A 13,607-nucleotide genomic window follows, 5' to 3' on the forward strand; every position below is an offset into this window, starting at 1 on the left:
ATATAAATCTATTTGTATTTATTTCCAAATCTATTTAGAATACATTTTACTCGGAAAAACTTCAAGCCTGTTACATAAATAAAGGGCTTACAGTATTTTGCTCTGTGCTACACATTGTATTGTAATAATTGTATTATTTGTTATGTTAACAGTAAACACAATATACACTATACAGTGGAATCATGGATTGCAAGTAACTTGGACTGCAAGCGTTTTGCATAATGAGCAAATTTTGTAATTAATTTTAACTTGATAAACGAGCAAGGTCTTGACATACAAGTAGTACAGATACTTGTCTGCCAAGTGTCACGTGATCTCAACTGAGCCAATGGTTCTTCTCTTGCGCGTGCTGCGGGATTGTTATCATCTACCATGCTCAGTCTCAGTGCGTGCTCGTCACTCGTATACAGTAGTCAACATACATGTGCATGCTTACTGTTTACTATAACATTGTGACCACTTGTGTGTGTGCGCGTAAAGCATTTTATTATTAAGTGTAGTGACTGATCTTTAGTAACTGCAACAACGGTCGTCATAAAGAAAAAGGTTAAAAAAGATGTAGAAGTGAGGGAGATCAATCTATTTGACAACAATGCAACATCATCTTTCTGCAAAATCCTCAAAAGGAGGCATAAGCAAGTGTCATGAGAGAGGATACTTGATAAAGAAGTTTGCCCGTAGTGCAATTATTTTATTTGTGTGTGTGTGTGTGTTTGTGTGTGTGTGTGTACAGTATATGTGTGTGTGTGAAAGATGTCCTACACAGTAGCTCCCCTCCTCTCCTCTGTCTCATCTTACTTACGAGCCACGATTATTTTATATGAATGTCACAAAGTGCGTCTGTGATGGGCATGCATCCAGATTTAATATCGCTCCTCGCTCACTCCTCGCTCACTAGGTAGGCGGCCTCTCCTTTTGCAGGTGTGCAAAGGGAAGGGGCAGCGGGAATAGGCATGGCTGGTAATCTGTCTCCATTAATGCGCTATAAAACACAGGGGAGTTAGTTTGCAGTCAACAAGTGCAATGATGACATTACTGTCTCCAAGAGCATCATCTCACGCCCCAAACAGAAATCATGAATTATTGTGGAGGTGCATGCACTTCTAAAGACCAGAGACTCCTTTAGAGAGGGGGACAAGATGGTCCTAAGAATAGCAAGGGCCAAACTGTCCCAGGCCATCACTGTAACAGGCAGGTGTAGTTACAGTGACGGCTCCCTTCCAACTGCACTAAATAGTTTCTATGCTCGGTTTGGCGCGCAGAACAATGTGATGGCAAGGAAGACCACCCCTCCTTCCAAATACCAGGTGCTGTCTCACCACGGGTGGTATATGGGGAAAACAAAGAAGTCTTCTTCTTAATGACTCATGTCCTGTTGCACTCTCAACCATCATCATGAAATGCATTGAGCGAGTGTGAGACACATCAAGACCCTGCCGCCCCCCCTCACTGGACCCAATTTGCGTCTGTTCAACAGACAACACCCCAAAACCTGATTGGAAAGCTAAACCTGTTGGGCCTGAACATTTCCCTTTTGTAACTGGCTCCTGGACTTTCTGACTGGAAGACCTCAGTCAGTGTGGATCGGGAACTGCATCTCTAGCACCACCGCAATGAGCACTTTTGGAATGACACTTACTGTGGCGGAACACCCTGTGAAGTATACTTCAGTAAATGTACTTCTGACGGATCGGACCTCCAGTTTTGTTCAGTTTGATAGCTGACTGCATGCTCCAGTACATGCAATAAAAGGATGACAGCACACAAAAAGCAGACGGCATTTTTAGTTTGCTCCAGGTGGCTAATTTAAGTTCGTCTTTTCATTTCATAAATACAAGTAGGACAAATGGACATTCAAAATGTCATTCAAAAGGAGTTCAAAATGTTTTTATTTCAATGCTTTTATTTTTACTGCATTTTATTAATGCGGAAATAAGATTTAGTTTTCTCTGTAGCAGTTCATTGATTTCATACCTGAAACACACTATGTTTTTTTTTATACATAGCATTAAGGTAGAAACAATATATGCAGAGTTGTATTCATTTTAGATGGCAAAAGGGTTTTGTGGCTCCTGGTGTTTTCTTTTCCGTGTCCAAATGGCTCTTTGTGTGTTTAAGGTTGCCGACCCCTGTACTAACCAGTTATGAATATGGCGATACAAATTGGGGTCTTTCATACTGTTATTATTTTTGTTCTTTCTGTCTTCTTAATTATCTTTTCTGGCTCTTGCATTTTTGGCTGCCTTAATGGTTCTTTTGTGACACTTCATATGCATGATTTTAACTGTCTTGAAAATTGTTTAACTAATAGACTTTCATTAATAGTGCGTGTGTGTAGGTAAATGGATATAACTCCTAAATGGTTAATGCCACACCTTTATCGAACCAATTAAATTAAGGCAGAAAGTCTTGAGCGTTGTGTACAGAGGTGGTGTACGGAGGCCAAATGGCAAAAAACATTATCTTTGTTCCAAAATTTAAGGAAATAACTGTACATACATATAAGCTAAATCCAGTTTGTTAACAAGGATGGTGTTAGTCTGTAGTGCCAGCAGACTTTCAACCACATTTTCTTTTACTTGAAACCACAGATGTACACACATAATAGCTATTATATTAAAGCATATTTGTACAGACATGAGAAACGATGACATTGGTCTGTTTTGTTTCATGCAATGCTCTTTATTTCTGCTACAAGTAGTATAATGAAGCGCAATTAATTGGTATGGTATAACAAATTTTTTTATTATATTTACACCCTTTGGGAGTTGGTTCACACTGACTTATTCATGTACCATCTCTTAAAAGAAATTTATGACAAAATGAGAGACTTGTAGTTCTGTCATCACACTATGGGAAATATTTTTACATTTGTTTGGTTATGAGCGAAATATACTATAGCAATACACTAACATGCTGCATACTATTTATGTAAAAATAAACAAAAAGGTCTTTGTTGTTTGCACCTTGTTGTCTTACAGATCATTGAAACGAGTTGTTGATATCTGAAAACTTCTCTTCAAGAATGCTTTTCTTCTGAAAAAAAAAAAAAGAAATATTACAAATAGAACTTACTTCGCAATATATTTTTTGAAAATATGGATAAGTCATGCTGGTAAATACAAGAGGTGTTTAAATTATAGTGGGACCTCCAATGAAATGTACTCATGTGATTGAGTGCATTTCTACCACCAAGAGTTGAATGGGCTTGAATCTAGTTAGAACAACAAAATTATACCCAACAATGCCTGGACTATCTCTCATATGTCTTAATGTTCTTACACAGTATCTGGCAGGTTGCTTATGACTTTTACAAAGTTTACTGCATTTTTAAGTAGTGATTGGAAATTTCACATCCCCAACCATCCCTAAGTCTGAGTGTTGTAGAAGGGATGACTAGAACAAGGAAAATATGGATTGACCAAAGCCTTGATGGACCAAAGGTAAGATTTGAAAAATCTTCAATGATTTTTAGAAGATATTTATTTATCACCAGATATTTATTAGCATTTATTATTAGGGCCAAAGCACTCCAACATCCCCCTTATGTTATCATGGAGTATGAGGACCCTCTTGTTCTCCTAAGGATTTTTTTTCCAGCATTTTTGAATTTCTGGGGGTCATAACATGCTCAAAAAGTCATGACAATCGTCAGACAGGTTGGAATCTGAAGCCATTAGGATACCTTTGTGTGGCCCATCACACTTACATGAGATTTTTGCGGCATTGCTCTGACTAACTTGCACGTATGCACACGAAACCCAGAACACATTTAGAGCTTATTGAGCTGAAAAACCTTTGCGCTACATGTCATGGGCTCTACTCAACAGGAACTCAGTGATTTTGGGTGATTTGCCAAACACACCCAATGGATTTTGATGCACTCCTCCTAGAGGATTTGTACAATCGCCACCAAACCAGGCCTATGTGATTGAGGATGCAGAATTGTGGAGGGATTTTTTTATATCTCATACGAGTAGCCGTGATGATGCCTTAACCTTGCTGAAATTGGTTAATACCTTTCTGCCAGACGTTATATGGAGTGACATCACATTAAGTGACATTACAATAAGTGACATCATATTAAGTGAAATCATAGTGTGATGCTTTTTTTCCAGCATCTGGGGCTTTTTAGGAGTCTAAAAATAAAATTCAATCTTTTCTAAAATTGTCATAATGGTATTAGTACAATATGTCCATTTAAATCCATGTGCCCACTGTCTTTCTGGTGCACTCGGGTGGCAATGGCACAGGGTGCTTAAGCCCGCTCATCGTTGCTTGCAACAAGATTATCAAAAGGTGCTTAGCCCAATTTACCAAATAATAATTTTATAAAAACTAAATGATGCATACCCGAGACTACTGACGCATTTAATTTCTTTATGTGCCTAAGAACATTGCAAAGTATTGCATTTTTTAGGGACTTGGATTGGAGGAATCACCGTATCAATCTTTGTCTAAATTTCATAACATTATTAATTACGTAGAAAACACATAATCACATTATATTCATTCCTCATCTTATATTCCTCCACTTATTGTTTTGTTAATAACTCATTAAAACTAATCATATGCACTGGAGTCAACAGTCCTCTCTTCTTACAGAAATAACGTGAGATTTTTACCTGTTAAGTATTTTTATCAAACGAGTTTATATGAATTATATTTATCAAAAGAGGATATTTTCAGGATTTAAAAAAAAAGCTGTCCTGTATATACTGTAGATTGATTTATGTGTCTCCTTCATTGACACTGGCAGCAACAACAGGGCCTTTTATAAGCTCCTAGTTCCTTAATGTAAAAATATTTACTGTGCGTGTGTCATATAAATTACAAATATAATGAACTAATAATCAGTATTTTATATAAAGTTATATAAAGACTTTTGATTTGTTTGAAAAATCTGGAAACCACAATAACTATTACCGAGTCAGTTGTCATTGTTGTCTGTTACAGTGATGATAGCTTTTCCTTTGGCTGCACGACCTTCTCCTGCTTGATCTGCTGCTTGAATCTCCAGATTGTATTCAGGATATTTCTAAAAGCAACAATCATATTTCCATTATACATTCTACATCAACTCAAGTAATCGATTGGAACCTGTTTTGTACACCCACCGCTCTGTCCAGTCCATCAGCATTCACTCGAATTGCTCCACTGACAGGGTTGATGGCAAACATGTTTGGTTTTGGCTCTGGTGGAGTCTGACTGATGATGGAGTAGCTGACATCAGCATTGTCAGTGTCTGGATCGTCTGCATCAGTGGCTGTGATGGTCATGAACTCAACTCCTTTAGTGAGAGGGTCATAAAGAGTGTGAACCCTTGTGATTGCATGTAGAATGTGATAGAGAATACATTTCTTTGCTGTGTAATGGTATTGCTATAGCTACCTATTTTTTCAGTTTTTGATACCCTTCCAAGGAATGGATTTTGGGTGAAGACAGGACTGTTATCATTCTGATCCAGCACTTGGACTATTACTTCTATGGGATCTTCTTTAATGCTGGGATCAGTAGGTGAATAAGCATGGACTAGCAGCTGAAGTTAAGATGAAAAATAAAAATAAGGTAAATTAATAAAACCAAAAAAAATATTCTTATACAGGAGCATATTTTCTGTTGGCATATACCTCAGTCTATTAGAACATTTGCCATGACCTAATAAAAGATAAAGCAAAATTGGAAAGACAAATTCTTACCGCATATTTAGCCTTTACTTCTCTGTCTAGAGGCCTTGACACAGAGAGCCATCCAGTGTTTCTTGCTATTGTGAAAAGTCCCACTGGAGGCAGGTCTGCTCCTTCACCGGTGATGCTGTACACCATTGGTGTTTCTTTGGCTTGAATGGACTTAATCTGGGCACAAGATGTGACAACTCGAAATAAAAATAAAATTTAGGTCATATTAACTTAATTATAGATCAACTCCACATACCTGGACAACCTGCTTGGGAAACGGACCTTTAGCGTCATTTTCCATCAATGAGATTGGTGGAATCACCCAATTCACCTTTGTCTAAACAAATAATAATTATTCAGGAAAGGTTCTAAGATATGTCTCATTTCATATTTATCCGTTTGTATTTCATCATTCACAATTAAAAGTCTTAAGAGACATCAACATGTGATCAAATGCACTGAAATCTGTCTTCTGTTGTAACAATGCTGTGTCTCACAGTTTATGAAACATAGGAGAATATAGACATTTCACAACAGTATAATTTATAACTAGCTACCTGTTAATTATTTCTCCACAAACTGTTTCATCAAACAAATCAGTATGAATTATATTCATCAATAGAGAATAATTTCAGGCTTTTTAAGACAGTTGAGTTTCTGTAGTTAAAGTAAATTCATTTGGGTTTCCTTCATTGACACTGGCAGCATCAACAAGACCTTTTGTTAATTCCGAGTTGCTTAAATTAGTGATACAGTAATGTCATATCTGATGTAGACACTATCTAACAGAGAAAAAGTCACAAGCATGTAAACGTAAAAATATTCACTGCCATGCACTGTATGTGTTATTTAGGAAACAAATATAATGAATTAATAATTAGTAGTTTTACATGAAGACTTTTGATTTTTTTGGAAAATCTGCAAACCACAACAACTCTTAACTGTCTTACCGAGGACTCGTCATTGTTGTCTGTTACAGTGATGATAGCTTTTCCTTTGGCTGCACGACCTTCTCCTTTTTGATCTGCTGCTTGAATCTCCAGATTGTATTCAGGATATTTCTAAAAGCAACGATCATATTTCCATTATACATTCTACATCAACTCAAGTAATCGATTGGAACCTGTTTTGTACACCCACCGCTCTGTCCAGTCCATCAGCATTCACTCGAATTGCTCCACTGACAGGGTTGATGGCAAACATGTTTGGTTTTGGCTCTGGTGGAGTCTGACTGATGATGGAGTAGCTGACAGCAGCATTGTCAGTGTCTGGATCGTCTGCATCAGTGGCTGTGATGGTCATGAACTCAACTCCTTTAGTGAGAGGGTCATAAAGAGTGTGAACCCTTGTGATTGCATGTAGAATGTGATAGAGAATACATTTCTTTGCTGTGTAATGGTATTGCTATAGCTACCTATTTTTTCAGTTTTTGATACCCTTCCAAGGAATGGATTTTGGGTGAAGACAGGACTGTTATCATTCTGATCCAGCACTTGGACTATTACTTCTATGGGATCTTCTTTAATGCTGGGATCAGTAGGTGAATAAGCATGGGCAACCAGCTAAAGTTAAAATGAAAAATAAAAATATGCCAAGTTAATAAAACCCAAACAAATATTCTGATATAGGACCATCTTTTCTGTTGGCATATACCTCAGTCTATTGGAATATTTGCCCTGACCTGATAAAAGATAAAGCAAACTGAAAAAACATTCTTACCACATATTTAGCCTTTACTTCTCTGTCTAGAGGCCTTGACACAGAGAGCCATCCAGTGTTTCTTGCTATTGTGAAAAGTCCCACTGGAGGCAGGTCTGCTCCTTCACCGGTGATGCTGTACACCATTGGTGTTTCTTTGGCTTGAATGGACTTAATCTGGGCACAAGATGTGACAACTTGACATAATTTTTATTTTTAAGTCATATTAACTTAACTATAGATCAACTCTACATACCTGGACAACCTGCTTAGGAAACGGACCTTTAGCGTCATTTTCCATCAATGAGATTGGTGGAATCACCCAATTCACCTTAGATGTAATGAAAACAAATAATTATTATTCAGGAAAGGTTCTAAGATATGTCTCATTTCATATTAATCCGTTTATATTTCATCATTCACAATTAAAAGTCTTAAGAGACATCAACATGTGATCAAATGCACTGAAATCTGTCTTCTGTTGTAACAATGCTGTGTCTCACAGTTTATGAAACATAGGAGAATATAGACATTTCACAACAGTATAATTTATAACTAGCTATCTGTTAATTATTTCTCCACAAACTGTTTCATCAAACAAATCAGTATGAATTATATTCATCAATAGAGAATAATTTCAGGCTTTTTAAGACAGTTGAGTTTCTGTAGTTAAAGTAAATTCATTTGGGTTTCCTTCATTGACACTGGCAGCATCAACAAGACCTTTTGTTAATTCCGAGTTGCTTAAATTAGTGATACAGTAATGTCATATCTGATGTAGACACTATCTAACAGAGAAAAAGTCACAAGCATGTAAATGTAAAAATATTCACTGCCATGCACTGTATGTGTTATTTGAGAAACAAATATAATGAATTAATAATTAGTAGTTTTACATGAAGACTTTAGATTTTTTTTAAAAATCTGCAAACCACAACAACTCTTAACTGTTTTACCGAGGACTTGTCGTTGTTGTCTGTTACAGTGATGATAGCTTTTCCTTTGGCTGCACGACCTTCTCCTTTTTGATCTGCTGCTTGAATCTCCAGATTGTATTCAGGATATTTCTAAAAGCAACAATCATATTTTCATTATACTGTACATTCTACATCAACTCAAGTAATCGATTGGAACCTGTTTTGTACACCCACCGCTCTGTCCAGTCCATCAGCATTCACTCGAATTGCTCCACTGACAGGGTTGATGGCAAACATGTTTGGTTTTGGCTCTGGTGGAGTCTGACTGATGATGGAGTACCTGACATCAGCATTGTCAGTGTCTGGATCGTCTGCATCAGTGGCTGTGATGGTCATGAACTCAACTCCTTTAGTGAGAGGGTCATAAAGAGTGTGAACCCTTGTGATTGCATGTAGAATGTGATAGAGAATACATTTCTTTGCTGTGTAACATTACTGATATTGCTACCTATTTTTGCAGTCTCTGGTACACTGCCAAGGAATGGATTTTGGGTGAATACAGGACTGTTATCATTCTGGTCCAGCACTTGGACTATAACCTCTATGGGATCTTCTTTAACGCTGGGATCAGTAGGTGAATGAGCACGGACAACCACCTGAAGTTAAAACGAAAAATAAAAATTTGGCAAATTAATAAAACAAACAAACCAATATTCTGATATACTGTAGCACAATCTTTTCTGTTGGCATATACCTCAGTCTATTAAAATATTTGCCATAATCTCATAAAAGATGAAGCAAAACTATATAAAAAAAAATTCTTACCACATATTTAGCCTTTACTTCTCTGTCTAGAGGCCTTGACACAGAGAGCCATCCAGTGTTTCTTGCTATTGTGAAAAGTCCCACTGGAGGCAGGTCTGCTCCTTCACCGGTGATGCTGTACACCATTGGTGTTTCTTTGGCTTGAATGGACTTAATCTGGGCACAAGATGTGACAACTCGAAATAAAAATAAAATTTAGGTCATATTAACTTAATTATAGATCAACTCTACATACCTGGACAACCTGCTTGGGAAACGGACCTTTAGCGTCATTTTCCATCAATGAGATTGGTGGAATCACCCAATTCACCTTTGTCTAAACAAATAATAATTATTCAGGAAAGGTTCTAAGATATGTCTCATTTCATATTTATCCGTTTATATTTCATCATTTACAATTAAAAGTCTTAAGAGACATCAACATGTGATCAAATGCACTGAAATCTGTCTTCTGTTGTAACAATGCTGTGTCTCACAGTTTATGAAACATAGGAGAATATAGACATTTTACAACAGTATAATTTATAACTAGCTACCTGTTAATTATTTCTCCACAAACTGTTTCATCAAACAAATCAGTATGAATTATATTCATCAATAGAGAATAATTTCAGGCTTTTTAAGACAGTTGAGTTTCTGTAGTTAAAGTAAATTCATTTGGGTTTCCTTCATTGACACTGGCAGCATCAACAAGACCTTTTGTTAATTCCGAGTTGCTTAAATTAGTGATACAGTAATGTCATATCTGATGTAGACACTATCTAACAGAGACAAAGTCACAAGCATGTAAATGTAAAAATATTCACTGCCATGCACTGTATGTGTTATTTGAGAAACAAATATAATGAATTAATAATTAGTAGTTTTACATGCAGTTTTTAAAAAATCTACAGACCACAACAACTCTTAACTGTCTTACCGAGGACTCGTCATTGTTGTCTGTTACAGTGATGATAGCTTTTCCTTTGGCTGCACGACCTTCTCCTTTTTGATCTGCTGCTTGAATCTCCAGATTGTATTCAGGATATTTCTAAAAGCAACAATCATATTTCCATTATACATTCTACATCAACTCAAGTAATCGATTGGAACCTGTTTTGTACACCCACCGCTCTGTCCAGTCCATCAGCATTCACTCGAATTGCTCCACTGACAGGGTTGATGGCAAACATGTTTGGTTTTGGCTCTGGTGGAGTCTGACTGATGATGGAGTACCTGACATCAGCATTGTCAGTGTCTGGATCGTCTGCATCAGTGGCTGTGATGGTCATGAACTCAACTCCTTTGGTGAGAGGGTCATAAAGAGTGTGAACCCTTGTGATTGCATGTAGAGTGTGATAGAGAATACATTTCTTTGCTGTGTAACATTACTGATATTGCTACCTATTTTTGCAGCTTCTCGTACACTGCCATGGAATGCATTTTGGGTAAACACAGGACTGTTATCGTTCTGGTCCAGCACTTGGACTATAACCTCCATGGGATCTTCTTTAACGCTGGGATCAGTAGGTGAATAAGCATGGGCAACCAGCTAAAGTTAAAATGAAAAAAAAAAACAAAAAAAAAAACATGGTAACTTATTAAGTGTTAGTATTCATCCAATGATGTAAACATTAAAGCACTTTTTGTAAGTCGCTCTGGATAAGAGCATCTGCCAAATGCCTAAATGTAAATGTAAATGTATTATAACCCAAACAAATATTCTTATACAGGAGCATCTTTTCTGCTGCCGTAGAACTTTTAGAACACTTGCCATGACCTGATGAAAAATGAAGCAAAACTGAAAAAAATATTTTTACCACATATTTATCCTTTGCTTCTCTGTCTAGAGGCCTTGATACCATGAGCCAGCCAGTGCTTCTTGCTATTGTGAAAGTTCCTGCTGGGGGCAGGTCTGCTCCTTCACCACTGATGCTGTACACCATTGTTGTTTCTTTGGCATAATTAGACTTAATCTGTGCAGAAAATGTGACAACTTGACATAAAAGATTAAGAGGGAATATTAATTTATATTAACTTCATTTTAGATCAGCTCTACATACCTGGACAATCTGTTTGGGATAAGGGCCTTTAGGGTTATTTTCCATCAAATAGATCGGAGGAATCACCCACTCTCTTTTTCTCCTTTGCAACCCACCTGATTTTGGAAACTCCGAAGCCAAGAGAACTGAGTGGGTTTTAATCTATAATGCAATCAAAAAAGCATTATTTTTAGTTGCACCAAACACCCATATTTTTTATGAAAGGGTTAGACTTCATAAATACTCTTTCTTTATTTCTTCACTTTCCTTGTGAAGGGGTATTTTAGCAAAGAAATTACAGAATTTTCTCTCATATTTAGGTGGCTTCTACATCAATCACTATTCCACTTAGTTAATACATTAACTAACAATCTGCTGATCGGTAATAAGACTCATTAAGAATGGTCCAATCACATGAGCCCAAATATTTTAAAACAATATTAATTCGCTAAGAACAAAAGTGGGAGGGTTCAGGGCGCACAGTGCTCCGCCCCAAGCATGATTTGAAAAATTCCAAATAGAGCTCAGCCTCAAGTCACATACTTAAAAAAAATAAGTATATAAAAATAATAAAATATAAAAAATATATGTGCCTACATAGACACTCGTTTGTCCGGCTCCCTGCAGACATAAACACAAATGTTCAAAAAAAAAAAAAAAAAAAAAAAACAGCGTAATTTTGTGACTAAAATTACTTAATTTCATGATTTAAATAAATAATTATTATGTTAAATAATTACATTTTAAAGTAGCATTCTTCCCTGCCTCTCTCTATATATAGTGGAGTAGAGCCCCACGAGTGACAAACCGCAACAGACCTGTACACTCAGACATCGTTATGCAACTGCCACACAGCTGCAGGCCCGTTTACGAGATGCGAGGTGTACTAGTGTTTTCAGACAAACCATTCGCTACCGACTCCACAGCTTTGGCTTGAATGCCAGATGACCGTTGCAGGTAACGTCTGGCCACCGCCGTGGATGTTTGTAGTGGGCACAAGACCATGTGACCTGGACAATGCAGCAGTGCTTGCATCACCTTGCACAGAAATGATTATCATCAGCGTTGCTGGAGAAGACAAGGTTTTTTGTTTTGTTTTGGATAGCCAGTCTGGCACCAACAACCATGCCAAGTTCATAATCATTTAAATCAGTGTTCTTTCTTTCATTCTTCCTTCCTTTCTTCCTCCTTCCCTCCATTCTTTCTTTTCTTTGGATTTTTTTATTTTCTCCCTTAACTTTAGTTATAGCACTGCCATCAATCATGTGAGAGACTAATATGTAAACCCATCCCTCCCCAACAAGAAAGTTTGCCTGTTATTATATTAAATACCATCTACTGCATCCATCTGCTGAACCCTTTGCTAAAATAAAGAAATCATTTTGAAGATTTTGAAAACTCAAGAAGTGGCAAAACTGAGGATAATACAGTGTATAAAAAGCAAGTAAAAACAGGACATCAGTAGAGTTACTCTGTTTTGGCTCTTTCTCCAATGTTCTGTCCAATGCATATCTGTTTAAACAGGTAAACAAGTAAGAATAAAAAAATAAAAAAAAGAAAGAGTGAGGAAACTTCATTGTTTCAAATCTAAATAAGCTGAGGTATGATAGTGTGCTGTAAATAAAACTTGCCGCACACAGTGATCTTAAATGTCAAGACCCCAAATACAGGTAGGAACTATTAATTTTCAAGCCAACAGAAAATCCTACAGCTTGTCCAACAGAGGTCAGGGTACAGTTAAGAGAGGTACCTGATCAGACTTGATCTTATCAACATCTTCCTGCTGATTGTTCTGGTGGCTGGCTCTGCCCTGATGTTCCACTCTCACCGATGCAGTGTGTTTCTTTCCCATAGAGTCCCAAGCATGGACAGAGAACATATTATAGCCATTATGAAGAGTGACCTGTGTGTTCAGCTTTACTGTCCCATCTGACTCCACATGATACCGTGTATCAGTAGACATGAAGTCAGTATGTGTTCTTCCACTGCAGTCATTGAAAACAACTGAAAGCAAGATAGGAAAAATAAACAACACCCAAAATTCAACAGGATGTATTGAAATTTAGATAGAGAATGCAGTTACTGAAGAAATGGCAATAAATGCTACTGGTGAACGGGTTGTAAATGGGCATATGGAAAGAAAAACAAGAGGCAGAACATAACTAATTGATTTTCTTGAAGGACCGCAAAGAAATCATATTTTACACTTATCTTCTTCACTGTCGTTGAAGAAAAAGTATATAGAGTTTTTTTTTTAACAGTAAAGTGTATACGTTAATAATAAAATGTGTTGATTATATTAAGTGACAGAATGCTTTTTATATACTGGTATTTTGGTTTCTCTGGATCTTACTGCAAAACCCAGTAAGCCTATTGATCAGTTAAACAAAAGTTCACAAAGTCATCCCTTTTTTTTTTTTTAGCTTTACACTGATATTTGAGTTGTAAAACTGTGATACTGTTTAATG

General features: G+C 36.9%; 2 protein-coding genes across 4 annotated transcripts in view; both read right to left on the reverse strand.

Annotated features, from left to right (window-relative positions):
- cdh31 (cadherin 31) overlaps positions 1-13,377 on the reverse strand; it is a 54,136-nt gene extending 40,759 nt beyond the window's left edge. Inside the window, exons 1-2 of the mRNA XM_053493316.1 lie at positions 12,890-13,377; positions 11,264-11,301 (exon numbers count right to left, since the gene is read on the reverse strand). Of these exons, the coding sequence (XP_053349291.1) occupies positions 11,264-11,301; positions 12,890-13,102 (251 nt within the window). The 5' untranslated portion in view covers positions 13,103-13,377. The remainder of the gene's footprint in view (positions 1-11,263; positions 11,302-12,889) is intronic.
- LOC128519554 (cadherin-1-like) lies at positions 4,927-10,644 on the reverse strand. 3 transcript variants are annotated; one of them, XM_053493322.1, is made up of 18 exons: positions 10,502-10,644; positions 10,228-10,400; positions 10,038-10,148; positions 9,354-9,434; positions 9,119-9,274; positions 8,802-8,949; positions 8,528-8,700; positions 8,333-8,443; positions 7,633-7,707; positions 7,398-7,553; positions 7,093-7,240; positions 6,819-6,991; positions 6,629-6,739; positions 5,935-6,015; positions 5,700-5,855; positions 5,392-5,539; positions 5,118-5,290; positions 4,927-5,038 (listed from the first exon to the last, which is right to left on the reverse strand). In XM_053493322.1, the coding sequence occupies exons 1-18, from the start codon at positions 10,596-10,598 to the stop codon at positions 4,931-4,933; spliced, it is 2,379 nt and encodes a 792-aa protein (XP_053349297.1). In that variant the 5' UTR covers positions 10,599-10,644; the 3' UTR covers positions 4,927-4,930. The 3 variants fall into 3 exon arrangements, 1 of the variants encoding a protein (XP_053349297.1); XR_008357860.1 differs by having other exon boundaries at positions 5,392-5,855; positions 9,354-9,428; XR_008357859.1 differs by having other exon boundaries at positions 5,392-5,855; positions 5,935-6,009.
- Positions 13,378-13,607: the final 230 nt, after the last annotated feature.

This window comes from Clarias gariepinus, chromosome 3, assembly GCF_024256425.1.
Source record: "Clarias gariepinus isolate MV-2021 ecotype Netherlands chromosome 3, CGAR_prim_01v2, whole genome shotgun sequence".
Taxonomy (NCBI): Eukaryota; Metazoa; Chordata; class Actinopteri; order Siluriformes; family Clariidae; genus Clarias; species Clarias gariepinus.

What these genes read in the sequence shown, in the direction of transcription:
- LOC128519554 (XM_053493322.1), bottom strand. Translation starts at nt 10,598, where the DNA reads ATGGAGGTTATAGTCCAAGTGCTGGACCAGAACGATAACAGTCCTGTG. An exon ending in ACGAGAAGCTGCAAAAATAG is followed by an intron (nt 10,401 to 10,501) that starts GTAGCAATATCA and finishes CTCTCACCAAAG; the next exon opens with GAGTTGAGTTCATGACCATC. An exon ending in AAGTAAAGGCTAAATATGTG is followed by an intron (nt 8,950 to 9,118) that starts GTAAGAATTTTT and finishes TTTTAACTTCAG; the next exon opens with GTGGTTGTCCGTGCTCATTC.